Genomic DNA, 22,580 nt, shown 5'->3' with positions numbered 1-22,580 from the left:
TCCCCTTCTTATCTGCCCCTTCTCACTATGTACCCCCTTCCCCACTTCTTAATATCTATCCCCTTCTCACTGCACCCCCTTCCCTCACCCTACTTACCTTGTTGCCGGAGTAGGCAGCAACTGCGACTGGGTCCGCCACTCTAGGAGGCCGGGCAGCCCCAACCAGGGCCGGCCTTAGGGGTGCACGGCCGCACAGGGTTTAAATTAAAACATTGGGGGTTTTTTGTTGTTTTTTTTTTTTTACTTTATTTAACGTCCTCCATGTTAAATAAAGTTAAAAAAAACCTTTATTTAACATGGAGGATGTTAAATAAAGTAAAAAAAGAAAAACCCCAATGTTTTAATTTAAGCCCTGTGCGGCCGCACACCCCTAAGGCCGGCCCTGGTTGGGGCTGCCCGGCCTCCTAGAGTGGCGGACCCGGTCGCAGTTGCTGCGGGCTTAAGGGGCAGGTGCCCCTTATGCCCTGCATTAATGCAGCCGTAGAGGCCGCACAGGCCCACTCAGTCCGGTCCTGACTGGGCCTATTTTAAGGTAGGGGCCTGGAGCTGCAGCTCCATCAGCCCCTACGTAAATCCGGCCCTGGGCAAATGCCCGGTGTGCCCGATGGCCAGTCCGGGCCTGGTACAGGCTTTGTCATTTTTAAAACTGGATATCTCCTAGTTCTGTAAATGGAGAACACATATTTATGTGCATATGATAGCTGACTATTCCCTTTATATTTATGTGGTGTCGTGCTTGTCAATGTATGGGGGATTCTGCAGAATCCATACATATGAATTTGCCCCTTTCCATGCCCTCGGCTACTTTCAGTACAGGAGGTATTTTCTGACGTGCTGCATATGTACGGTTGTGCACATGCACAGAGCGTGTTCCTGTTGATGTCTGAAATGCCATACAATGGAGGGGTTGTTCTGTTGCAATGTGTGTTATTTCTTTTTGTTTTTTCTTTTCTGCTTAGATGAATGTATATTAAAGTACTTCCGTATGCATTTAGTGTTCTGCCTGGAACATTTGAGTGTCCCTTTTAACAAAACAATTAAACCTACATCCAGAGTACAATCAGGTGTTTTAATAAATGTATGTGTAGCATTTTGCTGTACTGGTTTAATTCCAGGGGCCATATTTAATATATTTTATAGGAACAAGCTCTCTTGCTAAGTGACCTCTCTTACATCACCAATGGCAGGAAAATTGGCAGGAAACTTCAAGACACATTTGCGGACTCCCTCCGTTATGTAAATAAGCTCCTAAATAGTAAATTTGGCTTTACATCTCGGAAAGTGCCTGCTCACATGCCACACATGATTGACCGCCTGGTCATGCAGGATCTGCAGGATTTGTGAGTATATTTTTTGACTCCAGGTGGTGATGGAGTTATTGCCTTCAAGTGTTAATCCCTAAGATGTTCATGTTCCACATTAAAGTAAGCACAGCACAGTTCAGAGGCGGCAAAATGACATTGGATAACTTGACCTCTGTGATCACAAAAGAATATCAGTCAGGACAGGTGGATATATGCTCAGCCCAAGACTGTCGGGAATCATATGCCAAAATTAAGGCTGGTGGCCCCTATATAACCCCTGTGTTGTTTTACATGAAGGTTTTTATACTTTTTGTGTATTGTATAGAGGGTACAGCATATTCAGTACTGAATCTTCTAGTCTCTCTTAATTATATAAGGGTAATAGTCATCTCACCTATTCAGGAATCACAAACACATACCATGTTAGCTGTGCTTAACGGAAACACCATTTTTCTGTAGGTGTCATATTTGCATTGATACCCTACTTAATAAGATTTTTGTTACCCGAGGCAGAAGAGCAGGAAAATTTACATCATGTTCTGTTGTATAGATGACCTGCAGTAAATCTACACTAAGGGGCAGTAGTAGCCCAAGCTGATGTCAGAAGTCACTTGTGTGTAGCCAGAGTATTATTGCAGATGCATTTTGCTATTTTTGCAACAATACTCGTTACTTGGCTTGTGTAAGGACATTTCACACCATTTGCGGCATAGGTATTTACGCATTTTGATGTGCTCTGTGTCATGCTATGTGCCAATCTCCAAGAGGCTTTAAAGTTGAAGAACTAGCTTTACAAATAACAGAGGATCATGGGTAGTTGAATACTCATGATAAGCGTCATAGTTACAAGACAAATATTACTTATATGTTGGCAAAACAGTCACAGTGTGTATCTCTCTACTCCTCCGTAGTGTATCTCAGTTTGCTGTAGGTGCACGTTGATAAAGGGATGTGTGTACCCCAAAAAGTTTGTGCTTCCACCTTGTCTGTCCTCACACTTATTAAACATGTGGATTCACTTGCAACACCCCTGGAGCACTATGTCTCTCTTCTCTTTATTATTTAAAAAAAAATATATATATATATATTTATATATATATATATATATTGTGAGGATATCATATGTATTGAAGATTCTAGCATTGCACCAAGTGAATCATCAAACGGAATGTATTCACAAGACCAGGGTGACTGTTTTGCCTACCTATATAATTATTCAGTTCTGGACAAGTAGGGAGAAGTGTTGTTTCGTTTTGCAGAACCATAAATATAACTTTGGAGTGGACAAAAACACACCATAAGAAGCGGTTACAACCGATATATATATATATATATATATATATATATATATATATATATATATATATATATATATATATATATATATATATATATATATATGTGCACTTACATATACCTTTTACTGGACTTTCAATTACTTGTATGTTTCTTATAACCATAGGACAGTAAGTAAAAAAACATAAAATTGTAGTTGGAGACCCCCTTACAGCGTCACTACATGAAAATACAATTTCTCTTGTTGTATTTCTGTTTATTAAGGTACTCCATAGTAGTGTCATGTTTGCTTTTACCCATGTTACGCTTGCATTAGAGGTTTTTTGGACAACAAAATCAAAACCGTTAAGTCACCAGAAGCATTAATTCCTCAGCTACATTGGGTGTCCTAGATTCACGTCCTCAATGTTTAGAGTCTGTCCTGTAATTTTTTCATTTGCTTGTGTGCAGGTATCCAGCTGAGTTTGACATGACATCTGCCCATAAAGTCCGTCACTCGCAAGACATGCAGTTTGCCTTTTCTTTCTTCTATTATCTGATGAGTGCTATACAGCCACTAAATGTTTCCCAAGTTTTTGATGACATCGACACTGACGGCTCAGGAGTGTTGTCTGACAGAGAAATTCGCACATTGGCTACAAGAGTTCACCAGTTACCTTTAAGTCTGCAGGTATGTTTTAAATTCATTGTTCCATTCAGGTGAGGAAAGATAATTGACCTGCTATTGGAAAAGGGGTCTTCTTGGCATACTCGGAGACATAAGACAACCAGGGTCATGCTAAGGCACACAGGTGCCCCAGTAATCAAGGTGCCCAATGGGGGATGCACAGCAGCTTGCTCACATAAAGAGTGTGAGCTGCCCTTAAGAAAAGAGGTCTCCATGTAAGGTAAGGGGGAGGTAAGGACCGGAAGGGAGAGCTGTGTGTAATGTTAGTGAGTCAGGGTGTGTTAGTGTATGGACCCAGGAACCACTAAACCACTGCTCACCCCGAAAACAGCTTTTCTGACTACACCAAAATCTCTTGTGTTTATATTTTAAAAGTCTACCTTATGAAAGTTGAAATCTGTGACAGCCTGTGGCAGATCCAGGACGACCTGATCTATTTCCTGTCCTAACGTTTCTTCCCTTCTCCTTGCCCCTTTACAAAGGCAAACTTTGGGGATCTCATGAGAGCATTCCTAATATATATTGCTTATTTATAAACCCCAATCAAAAACAGCATGACATAGGTTTTGGTATGTTTAAATGTAAAGCGTCTCACATAAGGTAGATTCCACTACTAAGATAAATACTTAGTAGCACCAGAGACAATTTTGGTGGTTGAACACCAATACATCCATATAATAGTGTTATAGTTTATGATTATTATGATTAATTGTAAAGTGTACATATTCGATTTAATGTCTTTTTTTTGTATCCTATTTATTTTTACCCTACAGGATCTCACTGGCTTGGAACATATCCTTATCAATTGCTCAAGAACAATACAGCTTAATAGTACACAGGAGGGAATTGCTCCATCGACTCAAGAGTCCTATTATGATCCAAACCTGGTATTAATTGTATTAACTGTGTTTAAAAGTCATTTAGAATGTAATGCTAAATTAAGCATGTGTATTATTCATGGGTTAATACCTATTATACCTGTAATTTTTTTAATATATGTTTTTGGGGATTATTTTTTTACCCAGTGGGATGACTTTGTTTATACCAATTCCTTTGTCTGTGTTCACAGCCTCCAGTTACCAAACAACTTGTAATCAATTGTAAACCCATTTCCGAGCTTATACGTAAAACTTACAAGGACAAAAATAAATACAGGTGGGCGTAGCATGGAACTTTGCGTTTATACCTTATTCGTATACCAGGATTGGTTGAACTGATTTTAGAGAGCTATTACAGTTGTCATTTTGCATGGGAAAAAAGGGCCCATCTTGTGTGACTGCCCCACCACTCCAATTAAAAAGCTATTTTTTATACCTACAAATGATTTGATAAATAGCTCGCATCTCTCCACAGCTACATCAGCTTCTTGTCCTGAAAAGCTGCTTTCATCTTGAATATTTTGTTAATCATATTATTTACTGCATCTGAAGGTTTTTGGAACATCCTTCCCATTCTTCCCCTCCAAGTTATGCAGCATATTATGTATACAGTCAAACTGCACCTTTATTAAAATTTGCGTTTAGTACCCTGTCACTTGTGTAATGGGTGCTACTTATGCTACTTACAGAATAATTTAGGGATCCCCTTTATCTTCCAGTTTGAAAATTTAAACACTTTTATTACAAATTACTTTTTTCTAGAGAAACCACAATACTTAATCTTGGTCTAATATACATTTTTGTCCATTTAAGGTTTGAAATTATGGGCGAAGAAGACATAGCGTTTAAAATGATTCGTACCAATGTCTCCCATGTAGTTGGCCAGTTAGATGATATCAGGAAAAATCCCAGGTACGTTTTTATATTTTAACTTTCATAAAACTTACAGTATTATTGTGAATGGTCAGTGTGACTAATAATTGTATGCACTGTTTTGTTTTTGTTAAGTGAACATTAGCAACCTCTTTGAGAGCCCATGTTTTTTCATGTCTTTAGTTTCAAAGAACTTTGGTTTTAAAGATCTTGTAACTTGAGCACAGGTACCACTGGTGCTTGCACGTCACCTGCACTTTTTTCACTTAAAAATCTGTTTGATTCAAGACCTATGTAACCATGTTCTAACTTTACAGGAAATTTATTTGCCTGAATGATAATATCAACCATAATCACAAGGATGCACAAACTGTGAAAGCAGTTCTGAGAGACTTCTACGAATCCATGTTTCCCATTCCCTCTCAGTTTGAGTTACCAAGAGAATATCGGAACCGCTTCCTCCATATGCACGAGCTGCATGAATGGTATAGTCACTCTTGGCAGCGTTAATGCATAGGCAAAATATATATATTCGGGTCTTGATTGGCTAACATTACCATTGTAATACATTATTTTTTACATTTTTTGTAGCCTGTAGCCAGTATCTTCACATTTAATGCATGTTGGATTTCAATTGGGATGTGCATGTTAATGTAAGCAAATTGGTTCAGGCTAATTTTTGTTTATCAATTATTTTTTGATTGAAATTACAAAATGACACTCGTCTCATTTAAAGGGACAGTTTACTGCCCCTACAGCCCCACTAAAGAAGAATGCATATTAAAGGACTTCTGAACCTTCCGACATGGTCCGGCAATTCTCTCCGATTATCGGCAGAAAGGCTCTCCCTGCCCGTAGCTTAAAAGCTTTAAAGGGACCCCTCCGCTGTCATATGCATATCATGACTGGAGTGTCCCTTTAACTTCCCTGCAGTGGGTCTTGTCATTGTACATTTTTGATAAAAGGGCCTACTTTAAATTTGTCATTATAGTTAACTGTCATTTTAGACAGGGGACACTTATCTTTATGGACCTTGCACATGCTCAGTATAGCTACCATTTTAGAGTCCAACATGAATAACGAATAGAGACTGTTCATTTAACTTGAATCACTAGAATACGATGCATTAACCTTGTGTAGGCTAAACATGTAGTGTACATGCCTTTATTTTTTTTTAAATATTATTTATAATATTTGTAATGATATGTTTTGTTTAGGAGAAGCTACAGAGACAAGCTGAAATTTTGGACACACTGTGTTTTGGGAACTTTGATTGTATTTACAGTCATTTCATTTTTTGCTGAGCAGGTAATCTTTCTGTGTGTGTGTGAGAGAGTTCTGTTGTAGGCTTTGGACATAAATACTGAAACATTGGAAGACTTAACTCTTACCAAAAGACATAGCCAACCTTAGGCAGATGCCACCAGTGCAAGAACCTCCAAGTTCCCCTAAAAAGGGACCAGCTCTGCAGTGCTAAAGCGATTGATATAGAATTACATTTCATTTTTAGAGCTCCAGCAGATTCCATAGCTTTATTATGATAGACAAGAATGTCAAGTTAACAATAACATTAAAAATGACAATAACACGAACAAATGTAAAGACATACTGATGTAGAACGATGAGAGAGCCTTGCTCCTTTGAGCTTATAGTCTATTAGAATGTACACCTCGGGCAGCATGCTGACAAGATACAGTGTAACAGCAAGGAACGCATCAACAAAGCAGAGAGGGTATTCAAAACTAATTAGCCAGGCTCATTTTGTTTTTCCTTATTGTATTGTAGCTGATTGCACTAAAAAGAAAGATATTTCCTCGCCGTAGAATACAGATGGAAATTAGCACAGAAAGAAGTAAAGTGTAATGGAGAAGCGATTTGATATTAGACTACCTCAGTTCTGGAGGAAACAGAACCAGAAGACAGTCACACAAGGCCTTTGGGAAAGGGCCACACATCCAAAGTCAAAACAACCCGATGGAAACTGCAAGCGCATGACCCATGCTTTCTGAGTGATATTTCATAGAGATAACATCCATCAAACCACATTCTCCAGGATTAAAGAGCTGTGTCTGAATGCAATATGTCTCTGGTTCTCACATATTGCAATACCAATCTACACTGGACCAGAGTCGCCATTGAGCATGTGACATTTCAGATACAAAGCTTCTGTCCTTCTTTGGGGGTGCCCCTGACATTGGCAGCCTGTATGCGCTCCCGTATTGAAACAGATTATCTCCTCACCCATCTGGTGGATGAACCGCTCTGTTTACTGCCTTTTGTATAGGTTTTATTTTTTTTTTTAAACAAGGTTTTGGCAGGCGCCTTGCTTCTCGTAACTTTGGACTTGTTCAAGTATTGTCGCTCATGTCACTACAAGTCAAGTGCCTGTGTACAGAGATTTAATAGAGTATTGTCAGTCTTTGGTTGTTTTTTTGATTGATTTTCATGCTGAGTGTTTGCCTAGGAACAGACTGCAGGTAGCACCTGTTATTTTATAATATGTTCAATTGTAAATTTTGCTATGCTTATAAAGGTTACATAGTGGCAACGTGCCAACACTCCATCACATTAACCATTCTGACACTTAGAGAGTTATAGACAAGCTGTATTTGTGTGAACCCTAATCTTTGAGGATAATCAAACATAACTTTTGTTTTCTTTATTCTAATTTAAATCATTTTCCCATCTCTGTTGATCAGTGACTGGAGAAAGGTTATTTTATTTGTAATAAGGGTGTTTGATTATGCACATCAAGGTATCTCTTTTAGCTTTAAACATCATCTTGAAGATATTTTTCATTTTATTCTGTACATTATCAAAAGTTGTTTGTTGATCCCAACTGACCCTGTAGCTTTTGTACTGTATTACTGCGATAGTGCTGCTGCATCCAGTAACATGGGTAATGGTACTTAGTCATACAATATTGTGTTTTGGTATTTTTATCCACACCACCGTTTCCTCCTAGATCAACTGATATTGCATTAGTACTTGGTGTACAAATACTTGAAGTAACATTGAAACATTTTCAAGTGCTTAATGAACCATGTTATGTTGTATTTGTTTAACATATTCACTTGATCAGAAGTTTATGCTTAAATGTCTCACAGAGATTTTTTCCTCCTAGAATTGTCTTTACCAAATGTCACTGAATTAAAATTTTCTTAAAGTGCATATATCACTGCAATGTTAAATTGTAAAATGCATATTTTTATGGTTTTGTCTTTAGTTGATGGGGTTTAAATGAGATTAAACCGTTTCAGCGTGACTTTAGCATGTAGATAGAAGTCATGGTGTATTCTGGACTATAGTAGCAGGTTCTTCATTCCTGGGGCAGCTCACCATGTTAGGCAATCAGTGTCCTCTATGCGCTGGTGGTCAGGTTTGAGATATCTCAGACTTCCCTTGTAACCTCCCATTTACATTACAGGAGTCTATGCATAAATTCCATGGTCTCCGTAGTGTTTGTTATCCTGTTCTGTTTCTGAGCAGAGCATCAGGGTGTCAGGATATCCCATGAGGTATGCAATGAGGTGTAGACCCTGGTTTCAGTAGATCATGAACACACAATTGTCTAGTAGTGTATATTTTTTCTAAGACAAAGTATGGGCTTCTAATCTCTCTATGGCATTACCTTGACTTAAAAAATCCTCCACCTGATATAAGAGTATAATGTCTGCAAAGTCACACCAATCAGCCATAACATTATGACCACCTGCCTAATATTGCGTAGGCCCCCCTTTTGCCGCCAAAACAGCCCTGAGCTATCGAGGCAAGTACTCCACTAGAGCTCTGAAGGTGTGCTGTGGTATCTGGCACCAAGATGTTAGCAGCAGATCCCTTAAATCAGGGGTTCTCAAACTGCGGCCCTCCAGCTGCTGCAGGACTACATCTCCCATAATGCTCCTTCAGCTAAGGGGCTGGCTGAGGAATATGGGAGATGTAGTCCTGCAGCAGCTGGAGGGCCGCAGTTTGAGAACCCCTGCTTTAAATCCTGTAATTTGCGAGGAGGTGGGGCCTCCATGTATGTATCCCGGTGCCATGTGTTCTCCAGGTAAGCGACCCATACAGTTTTTAATGTATTGTGCCCATTTAAACCTATCTTAGTATTTACTGTTAATTTCCCCATTCTGTCTACTTATTGCTCCCAAAGCTGCTCTCCACTATTTTAATATGTGCACATTTGGTTTACGGTTTCTTTTTACTTTGCTAAGAATCTAATTGTAATATTTTCTTGCCTTTAGTAAAACACCTTCCAAATAATAGTACCGTATTTGCTCGATTATAAGACGACCCTGATTATAAGACGACCCCCCAAAATCTGAATATTAACTTAGGAAAAAAGAAAAAGCCTGAATATAAGACGACCCTAAAGGAAAAAAGTTTTACCAGTAAATGTTAATTCATGTAAACTATTTTTTTTAATAAAAGCTATGATTGAGAAAAATATTTTTTTTGTTTTTATTTCTTGTATTTTCCAGCCTGTCCCCCAGTTACGCACATCTGCCCCCAGGCTTGCCACACCAATATGGCACTGTGGCCCATGATATGCCTTTTAACCCTCTATATGCCACTGTGCCCCATGGTATGCCTTTTGACCCCCTATATGCCACTCTGCCTCCAGAAATGCCTTATACCCCTATATCCCATTCTGGCATTTAGGGGGTTAAAATGCATATTATGGGGCAGAGTGGCATATAGGGAGGTATAAGGCATTTCAGGAGGCAGAGTGGTATTAAGGGAGTTAAAAGGCATTGTATAGAGCACTCTGCCTCCAGAAATGCCTTATACCCCTATATGCCACTCTGGCATTTAGGGGGTTAAAAGGCATATTATGGGGCAGAGTGGCATATAGGGAGGTATAAGGCATTTCAGGAGGCAGAGTGCTCTATTAAATGCCCCCTTAACGCCACTCCAGAAATGCCCTATGCCCCCATTTAACTAACACACACACACACACACACTCTCTCCCCCCCCTCCCCTCCCCTCTCAGCCCTCTCTTACCGGTGCTTCCAGCCGGGGCAGCGGGTTGACGTCGCCTTCTGCTGCAGCCGGAAGGAGGTGGAGTTGGCAGCGGGGGTTTGTATGCGTCCGTCGCGTATACTTTCCCCGGCTGTCAGAGATCAGAGATCTCTGACAGTCGGGGAAGGTCTACGCGACGGACGCAGACAACCCCCGCTGCTAGCCACACCTCCTTCCGGCTGCAGCGGACGTTGTCTACGCGGATCGCGTAGACGTCAACCCGCTGCCCCGGCAATACAGCAGGAAGCACCGGTAAGTGTGTATGATGGGGGGGGCAGGAGGATCCAGGTCCCCTGCAGCGGTGCAGGGGATCTGGATCTTAGTCTCCTAATCAGACTCTATTTGAGGTCTGATTAGAAGACGACCCCGATTAGAAGACGAGGGGTATTTTTCAGAGCATTTTCTCTGAAAAAAACCTCGTCTTATAATCGAGCAAATACGGTAATTCCCCTGGACTGGATTTGGAGGATTCCACTTTACAAAAATCTGCCTTTCTAAAGTTTTAGTGTGATGCATTATACCACATTGCTGTTCACTGGAGGTGAAACAGTCCCAACAGTGGCATCCTAAATAAAGTAGGAAATCTCTACTTTTAGCTAAACCAGCTACTTGTTTTTTAACAGTCCATTTTAGGGAAATTAACCCTTCCCCCATAACAATAGCAATACTTTTCATTGTCATGTTATTTATTTCCTCAACTAACAGTTGATCAAACTCATGTGTTACACAAACTCTATTTTGCAACAAGTAGTTAGACACAACAAAAATACTTTTCCCCGGAAAATGTTTGCCAAATTTCTAATACACATCCTGAGCCTCAGATCTTATTGTAACTGTAGTTGTTTTTTAGACCTTTTTGTTTTGGAATAGTGCATCAAATGATGCAAATAGTCTTCCTGATAGGCATACTTTGATCATATGGATGCTTTAAGGGTTGGGTTTCTTATGTTGAACTAAAGCCAACTAATTATGTTATACAGAACAAAACTTTAACCTTTTTGCATGCTTGCCATGTAGTTATTTACTGTTGGTGTCCTAGCAGGCGATAGACTTTAAGAAAGCTATTTACAACATAATATACCATGAAAGAGACTAGCATGTCACAACCTGCTTGATTCCAACTGTAATGCTTTATTTTTAGCAAATATACATGGCATCTGCCCAGCAATCTGAGTGCGATATTAGATATGTGCAGACATATGACAAGCTACAGTGTTAAAATTTCATGTATTGGAAAAAGTACATCACTTCTGTGAGTTGTCCACTAATTGCCTGGTTTGTCAGACAAAGGACTATTTACAATAATGTACACGTGTATATTTGGCAACATGTTCTCCAAGACTTTATTATGTATGAGAATGCATTAAACTGGACAAACTGCAAAGTAAAAAAAGAGCTAAGTATAGACCTCCTTGAATATGTTCCCTCACTAAAAGGAATTCGATTTGTGACATCACCTTTTAGTAATTCATTGGGTTCCAATCTCACTGATTTCTCACCATAAATATTTGACACATGTACGTTGGTTATTCAACTAGAAACACACTGAGCAAGCCTAGAAACAATTTACTGCGGAATCCATTAAAGTTTCCTATGCACTATAATTTCTTATCCACTGTTACATGGGATTTCCATACGCTTGCTACGTTTTATTTACGTTTGAGCGTTTCACTGTGTTGAGGAGTTCTGCATCTGCATTGTCGTTGCAGTGGCGCAATATGCATAGTGGCCCTTGGCCCAGGGTTGCTCTCCCTTTGGAGGTGAGGTCTGAGATATCCAGGAGTTTGCGATATTTTTTTTCTGGCTTCTGCTGGGGACCTTAAGCTACATGTTCTTGGTGTTGCGCATTTACCTGGTATTTTCCACATTTGGGAAGGAACACCAACTGAAGGGAGTTAAACTGGACTTGCAGTCCGCTAGGGTGATCTATAAGTAAATCAGAGCCAAAGAAACGATGGAGCAGATTCCAGGGCTCCCTGATACCACAGGAGAGATGTTTGGATTAATGTGGCAGGCTAACCAAATAGACAAAAAGACAAGGTATGGATGGCAATTAAAGAGGCCCCCTCTTATACATGCTATGGCTTCAGACAAAGCGAGGTACTTCACTACCTCTGTTCTGGCAGTGTCCTTTTGCACAGGCTTTGTTGACAACCCTCGAAAGCGAACTCAAGGGGGTATGTATGTTTGAATGCACATATGTTTGAGCGCATGTGTGTGTATGTATTTTTTTTGGGGGGAAAAATAAGTATTGAGTGTCCAAAATGTTGGCATTATATGGAAAGAAAAAATCAATTTGTTGGTTTTTTTTTTTATCCAAGTTACAGTCAAATATTTTTTTTTACACTGATTTTTAATTATGATAAACGCTGAAAAATAGATATGGGAGGAACTACAAGGGAGGGGCTTAACCAATTATAGATGGGCATTATAAGGTGTGGTTAAGAGAGGGGCATCACCCCAGAGGGCTTGTGCCTTTTTGTTGCCTGGGGCCCTGGATGGTCTTACTTTGCCCCCCGCTGTTATGTCCTGTCTACCCTTTGTATAGCACTGCAGAATATTTTGGCGCTATATAAAACAATAAATAATGATTTTTGATGACGATTGCCCGTCCTAACATACAGTTAGTGACAATTGACATGCCAGGACCATCGGCATTAAACGGGCATAGAAAGCGATCTACATTTGCTTTCTGCACCCAGACAGTGTTGCTGTAATGACATTGATGTCAAGGCGTTCAGCAACACCGAGATCGGCATCAGGGGCCATGTCTGGCCCCTCACTGGGCGATCGCCTCATAAACTTCAGTGGTGTCACTGAAATGCCTCGATAGCGAGGCATTCAGCGACACCGAACACCCACTCCAGGACACTCCGGAACAGTCACAACCGCCACTGCTACTCGCAAGATGGCAGCGTGTCCTCTTCCAAAAATTAAGGTGTTGAAAAGAGAACTCTGGCAGGTACTGCATTCAACCATGCAAGTCAATAGAGCCCATCTTTCTAATCATAATGTGATTAGTAAAATACATGTTTAAAAAAAAAAAAGGGTAAAAAATGGTAAGATAATTACCCACTGATGTCACCACCAGGGGAACCTTCTAGTTCCAGAAAATAAAATAAAAAATCATATATATATAAATATTTTTATGAGCAAGTCCTAAAATTAGCGCTTTATTTTCTAGCATGGAAAGAGTTAAAATACTGTTGTGTGACAATGGGATATACCAGGAGCTATAAATTTATACCTTATAATGTCCTATAAGAAAAATCGTGATGCCTTTCTGAGGAAACCAAGTTTCCAAAAAATGATTTTTTTTTTGCCAGCTTTGACAGGCTGGCGTGGCCTATTTTTGTAGGAAAAAGTACTTCTTTTTAATAAAAGACAATAAGCCAATTTTATACAAAAATCTTCTACAAAAAAGAGAATCTTGGTTATGAATTTAGGGAAAGGCACCCCTTTCTTGTCAATATTTGTAAGCGGGGGGGGGGCAATATTACTGGGTAAAGCTTCAGTAAACACGCCAAATAACTATTTTCTGTCATTCAGAACTTTTATATTAGATATTGTAATTCTCTATTAGGATATCAGCATTTAAAAAGAACCGTTGAGCTTCTGTCAAAATCGAACGTCCTCTGGTCAACTAAGCTCCGCAGTCAGTACCACTGACCCAGCCCTCCCCTCTGATCGCTCGAAGTGGTTGCATCCATATACGTGGGTTTCCCGCCTGCAGGAAGTAGTTGGCATTACGAGCTGTTGTGCTCGGTTCGCCCGCTTATTTTACCAGACAGTAAGTGGAAAGTAGCTGTAAAAAGTGGGTGTTCTGCCATAATTCGGTGGATGTTCACTAATAACTGGATCTCCGTTCGATATGTAATTGCAACGGGAAACAAATTACACTAAAGTCGTCACCCGGCTAAAGTTGGACTAGAAAACTGCAAGACCCCAGCTGTTGCTGTAGCACTAGAATTTTCGTCGAAATCATGAGAGTGATGGGAGCTCGATCTCTCACCACAATATTGATTGAGTTCATGACGCTTACCCTGTCACTCTGTGTATTGGCTGCTCTCGTATATAGGGAGACGTATTGGTTTAGGGTGAAATGCTAAGTAATATAAGTGAATATAGGCTTTTGGGCATAACTTAAGCCAGGACCAGTGGGGAACGTGTGGCCTGGATCTGGCCGTCGTGAGAGGGCTGGCAGCGTTCAGCTTGATGGTGTTGGGCCTGTCGTTGTGCTGCCAGTCCAGTCACTGCGTAGTCCTACCCTTGCATTAAACTATTACTAGGGACCCCCATAGTAAGTATGGGATTTGGGGAGGTGGCAGGATTTTCACCTGTATGCACCAGCTGCCCCCTTGCCAACCTTCCGCCCATAGGAAGTCTTTGCAGTGTCCCGGGTGATGAGCTCAGTGACCTCGGTGCTGGCTGCACATCCACTGTATCTGAATTGGGCCCTGGCATGGCAGAGACTTCGGATTTGCTGGCTTGTCCAACTCTGAATGCATTTTGTAATATGGTGTAACCGATTGTCTTTTATCGATGTAACGGTAATTGGTGATACGTTATAGTATAGACTACTACCATTATGTAATAGAATTGATGTTGTTGCAAATACATACAGCTTCTGGAAAATAATTCGTCTATTCAATACATAGTTTTATGACATATACATTTTAACCCCTTCAGTCCTAGTGATTTTTGGTACCTTACCTCCCAGAGGTTTTTTCCTTTTTTTCCCTTCCATTTGAGGGTTTAATGAAGATTCCCCTTTTCCATGTTTAATGTAGCCACATTAATTACACATCCTTCAACACAAATGGGTCTGTCATCTTAAACCATAGAAACATCCAAAAATAATAATTGTGAGTGCTATTTTTTTACTCTTTAGGTGCCACTGGTGAATAATGACCAAATTGATGTTTGCCAAGATCCCCTGATTACAGACATACCCCACACCCATCCCTTACATAGTACCCTACAGGATAGTAATTTTAATAGTTATGGCTTAATGGGTTGTCTAGTTTTTGTTTTTTTTTAAATATATGTTTAATTTGTTTTAAAAAAAAAACTAAAAACAATGGGTTTTTCTAAAATCAGGACAAATATTAGATTTTATTTAGCAGTGTTTTCCATTAGCTTTTGTAGATGAGTAAAATACTTAGAATAAGTAAGATGATATGACCAAAATAATGATATCTAAAGAAAGGAGTTCTTGTCCTGAAAAAGAACAATATAACATTTGTGTGAGCAAATGAGAAATAAGAAAATTGGAGCTAAATACATACCCTGCAGAAGCGTTAAAAAAAAACCTAAGTTACGAAGAGTACTAAATAAATAAAAAAACCTCTAGTATCCTTTCCTCAAAGCACATCAATTACATTAAATTAATAAATAAAGTATACCATTTCAGGTTTTAACACCTACTTGAAACACCTTGCTTCTGTTGTTGCATCTCCTTTTTTTACCTACACAGAAGCTGAATATCATGGCTCCTGGGAGAAAACAAGCAGGGAAAAGTACAAAGATACCACAAGAAGAAAAAGTAATCCTCTCCTATGAGTTTCAGGAAATAGAACATAAAACTCTTAGTGGGTCAGAAGACGACATTAGAGATGGTACAGTACAATAAAAGTCATTTAAAAAATAAATTAGCTAATGATGCATAACAAGTCCAGACATTTACTTTTTTACATTGCCATGTATTTTATCCCTTTATATCCTAACTCGCATTTGGAGCATTATTGGAATTAATGTAATATAGAGATTGTATACGTTGTTGAAAGTGGAAGACATGAATGAATAATCCTTTGCAATTAGTATGGGTGGTTTTTGATAAGACTCCTAAAAATACTGATTTCTAATCCTGTCTGAGCAAAGTTCACATTACTATGAGGAAGAACCCCTTTTGTGACTGACAGTAAGGTAATACTTCGACAACATTGCATATGGACTTGCATATGCACTATTCATGTTATTTCCTGTTTTTTGGTCCTGAGACAAACACTATATATACTTGAAAGAATAACACACATCGTAGGGAACACTGACAATATGTTTAATATCCTCTCTGGAAGAAAGACCACATTTAAAAAAAAAAAAAAAAACATACTGGATGTTATTAGCCACCATGTTTATTTTTTATATATGATTGAACTCTTAAAAGAAGAGCATTGTGTGGTTATCTTTAATTAATCTTTGGTGGTGGCTCTTTGCTAAATGATTTTTTTTATTGGTGTGAAATTAAATACTGGCTTTGGGGCATTCTTCTTTGTGTTGATTTTAACACATTGACAATTAAAAACAGTGTGTGTTCCATTTTTATATTGCATTAAAAGCAGTTAAGTATACTTATGAACCGTGTTCTAAAAAACTTCCCAGTTGATTTCTCTGATATATGGAATAAAATACTACCAGGTTATACCTGAATTTAACATTATAAAATTAACATCTTAATTTTCTCATGATATAGCTTAAGGCAGGGCTTGACAAATTTGTTGTGAATCTAGGCCCCAGCTAAAAAAGTTAGGAGCCAGGATTTTTTTTTAAACCAACAGTTGGTCAGGAGTGATCTGATCATCATCAGCCCACTTACTAAACTCACAGCATTTGACCTGGAAGCACCCTGGACTTTCAGGTCAGTGCTGTTTTAAAAAAAAAAAATTATTATTATTATTAATTTTTTACTCTTTCAATGCTGATGTTCCATTGGAGCATAGCATTGCCTGATATTTAGTCCCCACAAGCATGTGGGGGCAAACGTTAACCCCTGCAATGCCACGAATGTGGCATTGAAGGGGTTAACGCTGCACTGTCGCTCTCAGGGAGCGATCAGGCAGCAGGGGGGTGTTGGGGCTGGTCTCCACACTCATGTGGAGACCGAAGAACCCTCTCCCCCTGTCCCTGAAGCTGCCTCTGGCCATTGCAGGGGGGAGTCTCTTTGATGACTGCTGTAGGCTTCCATGCCTACAGGAGTCATCAAAGGGCTTGTGGGGGCTCGTTTTTGCTGTTGCCACCAGCAGCAGAGCCCCGTACAAAACGGGAATTAACCCCTAAATGGTTGGCATTGAAGAGGTTAACGCTGCACTGTCGCTCTCATGGAGCGATCAGGCAGCAGGGGGATGTTGTCAATCAACACATCACCCCCTTCCCTGAAGCTGCCTGCGGCAGCTGAAAACACGATTGCTGGTTTTCCTGCAACCGCTTTTCAGCCTACAGAATCACTCCGTGGGAGTGATCTCAGGCTCGGGGGCGGGCTCGAATTGGCTGTGCTGTCTGCCCAGACAATTTTTTGTGAATGTAACAGGCTGACAAACACCTAGGCGCCAGGACAAAATTCTCTGTCGCCATGGCGACCTGGCGCCCGGGATTTGTCGAGCCCTGGCTTAAGGGCCTCATTTGTAACATTGTTTTCATGCAGCAGAAACTCCTGTGATAGATAAACATGGAAAGAAGCGGTCTGCACCAATGACCAATCAAGAAGTAGACGAAGATCATATGGGGTAATATTACTTCATTTTTGTTATTGTGCAGCATGGTTTTCAGAATAAATGTACTAATAGCAATATAGTTACATTAGTTGCTTTCAATAGGAATCTGTAATGATTTTGTTTTTAGTGATAAGGGGGAAATTAACCAAGCAAAACACACTAGAGAAGTTTGGAAAATCAGTTTTTTTCAAAGCTATTTTGCTGTATTTTGCTATTTATGGTAAAATTGTAATTAAAATACTAGAAGCACGTTAATCTCAGGTAATTTAATGCATCCATGAATGTTTTGAATGAAAATTGTAGTGTCCAAATACTTTCTTAACCCTTTACATAACATTTATCCTTGTTAGTGGTGAAGTCCAGACTATGCTGGAGCGATTTGGAGGCAAGCATTTTTTTCTTCTTCTCTGTTAGTAAACCAAGTTGTCAGCTATAGTCTTCGTCTTTACAGAAGAGTAAAATAGCATTAGTATTACGTAGAAAATTGCTAGTAAATTTTCATCTTTGAATCCTGGGAAAACCAGAGGTTCAGAGGTGCGATTTCCCAACAAAGTACATATTAAAAAAAATGATTATTATTATTAACTAAAATGGAATACCAATCGGGAAAGAGCATTTTACCATGCAATATCTCCTTTCACTTTTGCTATTATTTTATTTTGCTATAAGAAACAATGAAATTGCCAGGCTCCTGTTTTGTTTGCTTGGCTGTGTTTCACCTGTTTGTTTTTTTTCCTTTACTTCTTGAACACTCTTGAACTGGTTTGTTGCCTGAACAGAAAGCTGTAGTTGAGTTGATTAACATGCATAGTCAAATTAGTGAGATGCAAAGTTTTATCCAACCTCTGCTTGCAATTTAGTGAAAAATTCTATACATCATAATTTGTATATCATAAACGAGGGCAAGACTTGCATATCAGGACAACCAAGACTCATGCACACTTTCACCATACACTTAAAGCCAAACATTTGTTAGATACTACAGGATCATGCTTTGTTAAAGGACATATATTTAAATTCTAATGAAAACAATTATACTGCCATTTGACTAAAATCTGAAAATCTTTGGGTTTTGCAAGAGAGTTGCAATTTCATCAATTTTGCTTTACATCATAAAAGGCCAACCCAAGTGAGCAGTAAAGGAGATCTAGTTAAAGTCCCCATTATCATAAGTAGATTGGGCCCAAAACAGCTTATAACATATGAAATGTATTACTATAGTTCTGAGTACAAGCGGTATCTGTCTGATACTAGTGTAGTATATTAGTTTTGTAAGATACTTGTTTCAGTGATTGATAAAATGTTCACACGGATTATTTTTGAACACAGCTGATATTAGCAAGGCTCTTTTAGCGAAAAGGAAAAGACTGGAAATCTACACAAAGGCTTCACTGAAAACTAGTAACCAAAAGATTGAGAATGTTTGGAAAACACAACAAGATCAGAGGTGAGAGATACAGTGACACTGACTAATATATATATATATATATATATATATATATATATATATATAAAGAGAGACTATATATACTACTAATGTGGCAGCATATTTAGGCCCATCATCAAGGGGGTTCAGCCAATACAACAGTAAAGCGCCTGGCCTCTCTTGGAGCGTCACTCTCCCTACCCCTCTATACCTACTTTTGTTGCTTGTCGCATGTGCAGTGCCAGCAGCAGGAAGTGTGACCTTCCTGCTGCTGGATCCTGCTCTACACACCAGGCCTGCAGCAAGCATTAAAGGTAGGTACAGATATTTATGCAGATGGGTGAGGGGGCAGATATTGGTAGAGGGGGATGGACACTAGGGAGAACTATCTATACGATTGAGGAAGGCAGAGGAGTGTGGACACTGGGGATGAGGGCAGCAGCGGTATATGGGAGAAGCATGGAAAAATGGAAATATAGACTGAAAAAGAGAAGTAGCCTCAGAGAACATGGGGAGGGTTGCAACACTGGGGCAGGCACATACATATGTACTGTGCTCCACAATTCCAGATGAGGGGTCTGAGCATATTAATAATGAAATAATTCATAATATATTTTTTCATACAGACTGGGGCTTCAAAAACATTTGGAGGCTGCCAAGTGTACATACATACATACCTATATGGATTCACACATAATCTCAGTCCACTTATTTTTTGTTTGTAAAATATGTTACAAACAGGCAGAAGCTGAGCAATGAATATTCTCAACAGTTCCTGGCCTTGTTTCAACAATGGGAATCTGATGTACAAAAAGCAGAAGAACAAGAAGACAAATTAACTGTGGGTATCTTTTGTAATGACGTGTGAAAAGCAGGAAAAATGTTTCTGGTCTGGAAAAGGTAGATATGTTTTCCTCTGTTGGGTGAGAAGTCATGTATATGCAAGTAAGAAGCTGCAGCTTCTAAGAAAAAATACATTTTTGTGAATCTTAAAGTGTAAATGGCAGGGTTCACTGCAGGTAAGTAAACCACTATATATACATTGTAATAGCAATTGAGAAGCGATTATTTTTTACCTGAATGATGCCATATGTTGGGGTATTCCAAAACGGCTGACCTGGTTTTCCCCCAGACTGCCTTCTGTTCAATCCCAGCATTGTGAGAATCTGAGATTATTGCGGTTGCAGGTGCAGCCCACCTAGGAGCCACATTTGTAGTTTCTATTTCTATGCTGGTACTTAGTCTTGTTAACTATACTATTTCACCCGCTACAAAGTTAAAACTTGTCATTTTTAAATGATGGGTGAACTAAAATGCCATAGTTGGATCTAACACTTATCCACTTATATTTTTCATAGAAACCCTTCAACTTCTGCTCAGTGTAGTTATAATGTCATAGAGTTATATCTTAGGGTAGCATGCACCAATGGGCATTGTTGAACAATGTAATGTATAATCATGTATTATGATTAGCATTTGTAAGTAATTAAAGCCATGTATTCCTAAAAGCAGCACATCTCCTTTTCTTGAACTGCAGAACATGTTCCGCCAGCAGCAGAAGCTTTTTCAGCAGGCAAGAATCATTCAGAGCCAGAGGCTTAAAACAATCAAGCAACTATATGAGCAGTTTCTAAAGGTAGTCCATGTGACATGTTTATTGAAGTCAAACATTATTAGGTATACTACTCAAGTTGTTGTTGGACCAAGTTCATCATTATATTTTTTATGAAAAATTAAAAAACATCCCATGAAGTTTGTTATTGATTCTTTATTTGCTATATTACATATATATACATGGGTTTGAGCCAGCTAGCTCAGAAAGTGTGGCTTTCAAGTAGTGATTTGACCTCAGCATCTGGGTAGCCACTTTGACCTGCACAGTATAAAATACAATACAATGATTATGTATGTATATCATATAAACCTTTCTATGTAGTTCACATGGTATATAGTGTTGTTGCAGGATGTCAAGTGCATTCAGATACTAAATTTTGACCTTCACGTTAGTAACATAATGAAATAAACTGCACACATCTTTTATTTCACAGCTCAATGATTTATAAGGAATTCATCACATATGCATGCAATGTGGCGTCACGTAGTCCAGTGTAAGCAATAATTAGTTCCAGCTTTAGAGATCTGGAATTCTTTAGTATATGGATGAAATCTGCCTCTATCAAAGTGCTAGAATGACTGTAGCTAGCCCACTCAAAATTATATAAAAGCTCAGGCTGTTGGTTATTTGTACTATTAAGCTCTGTAACATAATAATCATGAAAAGCCGCTAGTGTGGTAGATTAGTCAGGTATCTACATGCTTTGGTTGAATATATATAATATATATTTATATATCTATATACATTTGCAGTTGAAACAGCAGTTACTTTAATTACCGCCTTTTGTGGAATAGGGTAAGGTTGATACAAAATGATTATGTGAGATATTCCCTTTTAAGACATCTACTACAACTACACAACTCACCACTAGGAATAATTACATATAGTATTCATATATTTTTATGTTAAGAGCATGAATGACCTGGAGAAAAACCACGAAGACCTCCTCACTGGGGCACAGAATGAACTGAGGAAGGAAATGGCTATGTTGCAAAAGAAGATTTTGATGGACACGGTATGTATGAGGCTTGTCATAAGCTAGAGCGTTGCATGTGATACAATATTCCTGGAAACTTTATTACAATAATATAATTCATAAATATAAAAATAGGTTAACTTATTTCTTTCTCTTTCTTCTGTCAGCAACAGCAAGAGATGGCAAGTGTTCGCAAGTCTCTTCAGTCAATGTTATTCTGATGGTTCAGTGAAGGTGGTATTACTTGTACCTATGCAACATGATATAATTACAGTTATTATTACCATTGAACAATTTGTACCCTAATCCCTATTTCAGGGTAATGTTGAGGTATTTTCCAGAGTTTAATGTTTGTTTTTTTCTTCTCTAAACCAGGACACCACGTTTGACACAAATGCTTTATTTTATAACACAACTTCATAAAAAAAGTTGAATGAATTATTGTTGTGAGTGGTCAAACATTTTGTGTTAATTCAGCAAAGAGGTTTATGTATTTTTTTTAAATTAAATATACATCTTACCAACACATGCTCTACACTATAATTTATATTATATATAGTGAACTAGTAAATAAAACGTTTCCAAAATTCTACATCTCTGTTAAGCATTCTGAATGGACATTGCATCTAGCATAGCTGGCAAGAAAAAACTCCCAAAACACACATGGCCTCAATTTAATAAAAAATAAGCAATTTACAGTTTATTACTGTACAATTAGTTCATTAACAGGGTTCAGTGTTTCAAAGTATTGGATATATTAAATAAATGATTGTCTAACAAAATTAACGTTGTTATGTTTCTAAATAATACTTTCAAGAGATGTTTATCTTCTGTATACTGGATTTAGTCATTAGAAATAAATAACCACATTAAAATATATTTGGAAAAGAAATTCCACTCACTTTTAAAAATGACAGAATTTGGTAATGCCCATAAGGAGGAGAAGATACGGATTAATTAATATGAAATAATTTGCATGAACAATTAAAATTAAATTAGTTTGGTAAAAACATAAAAGCGTACGGATTGGCAAGAA

At 38.6% G+C, this 22,580-nt stretch overlaps 2 protein-coding genes across 2 annotated transcripts in view; both read left to right on the top strand.

Annotated features, from left to right (window-relative positions):
• LOC149299722 (N-acetylglucosamine-1-phosphotransferase subunits alpha/beta-like) overlaps positions 1-6,881 on the top strand; it is a 30,729-nt gene extending 23,848 nt beyond the window's left edge. The window contains exons 14-21 of the mRNA XM_089486021.1: positions 1,141-1,340; positions 3,051-3,270; positions 4,041-4,154; positions 4,337-4,422; positions 4,959-5,057; positions 5,336-5,503; positions 6,236-6,326; positions 6,804-6,881. Coding sequence (XP_089342147.1) covers positions 1,141-1,340; positions 3,051-3,270; positions 4,041-4,154; positions 4,337-4,422; positions 4,959-5,057; positions 5,336-5,503; positions 6,236-6,326; positions 6,804-6,881 — 1,056 coding nt within the window. The remainder of the gene's footprint in view (positions 1-1,140; positions 1,341-3,050; positions 3,271-4,040; positions 4,155-4,336; positions 4,423-4,958; positions 5,058-5,335; positions 5,504-6,235; positions 6,327-6,803) is intronic.
• Positions 6,882-15,525: 8,644 nt separating this feature from the next.
• Positions 15,526-21,765, top strand: LOC149299721 (synaptonemal complex protein 3-like). Its single transcript, XM_089486138.1, has 8 exons — positions 15,526-15,655; positions 17,458-17,539; positions 17,878-17,912; positions 18,857-18,974; positions 19,695-19,794; positions 20,491-20,589; positions 21,479-21,583; positions 21,712-21,765. The coding sequence occupies exons 1-8, from the start codon at positions 15,526-15,528 to the stop codon at positions 21,763-21,765; spliced, it is 723 nt and encodes a 240-aa protein (XP_089342264.1).
• The last annotated feature ends 815 nt before the right edge of the window (positions 21,766-22,580 follow it).

This window comes from Sceloporus occidentalis, unplaced genomic scaffold (genome assembly GCF_023333645.1).
Source record: "Sceloporus occidentalis isolate IW3139 unplaced genomic scaffold, rSceOcc1.0.p SCAF_28, whole genome shotgun sequence".
Classification (NCBI taxonomy): Eukaryota; Metazoa; Chordata; class Lepidosauria; order Squamata; family Phrynosomatidae; genus Sceloporus; species Sceloporus occidentalis.
The sequence above is the reverse complement of the archived record's forward strand: the minus strand, read 5'-3'. Positions and strand labels throughout refer to the sequence as shown.

Bases quoted from the DNA above. Each gene is read 5' to 3' on its own strand.
- LOC149299721 (XM_089486138.1), top strand. From the start codon at position 15,526: ATGGCTCCTGGGAGAAAACAAGCAGGGAAAAGTACAAAGATACCACAA. The intron at 15,656-17,457 runs GTACAGTACAAT...GTTTTCATGCAG, and splicing joins AGAAGACGACATTAGAGATG to CAGAAACTCCTGTGATAGAT. The intron at 20,590-21,478 runs GTAGTCCATGTG...TTTTATGTTAAG, and splicing joins TATATGAGCAGTTTCTAAAG to AGCATGAATGACCTGGAGAA.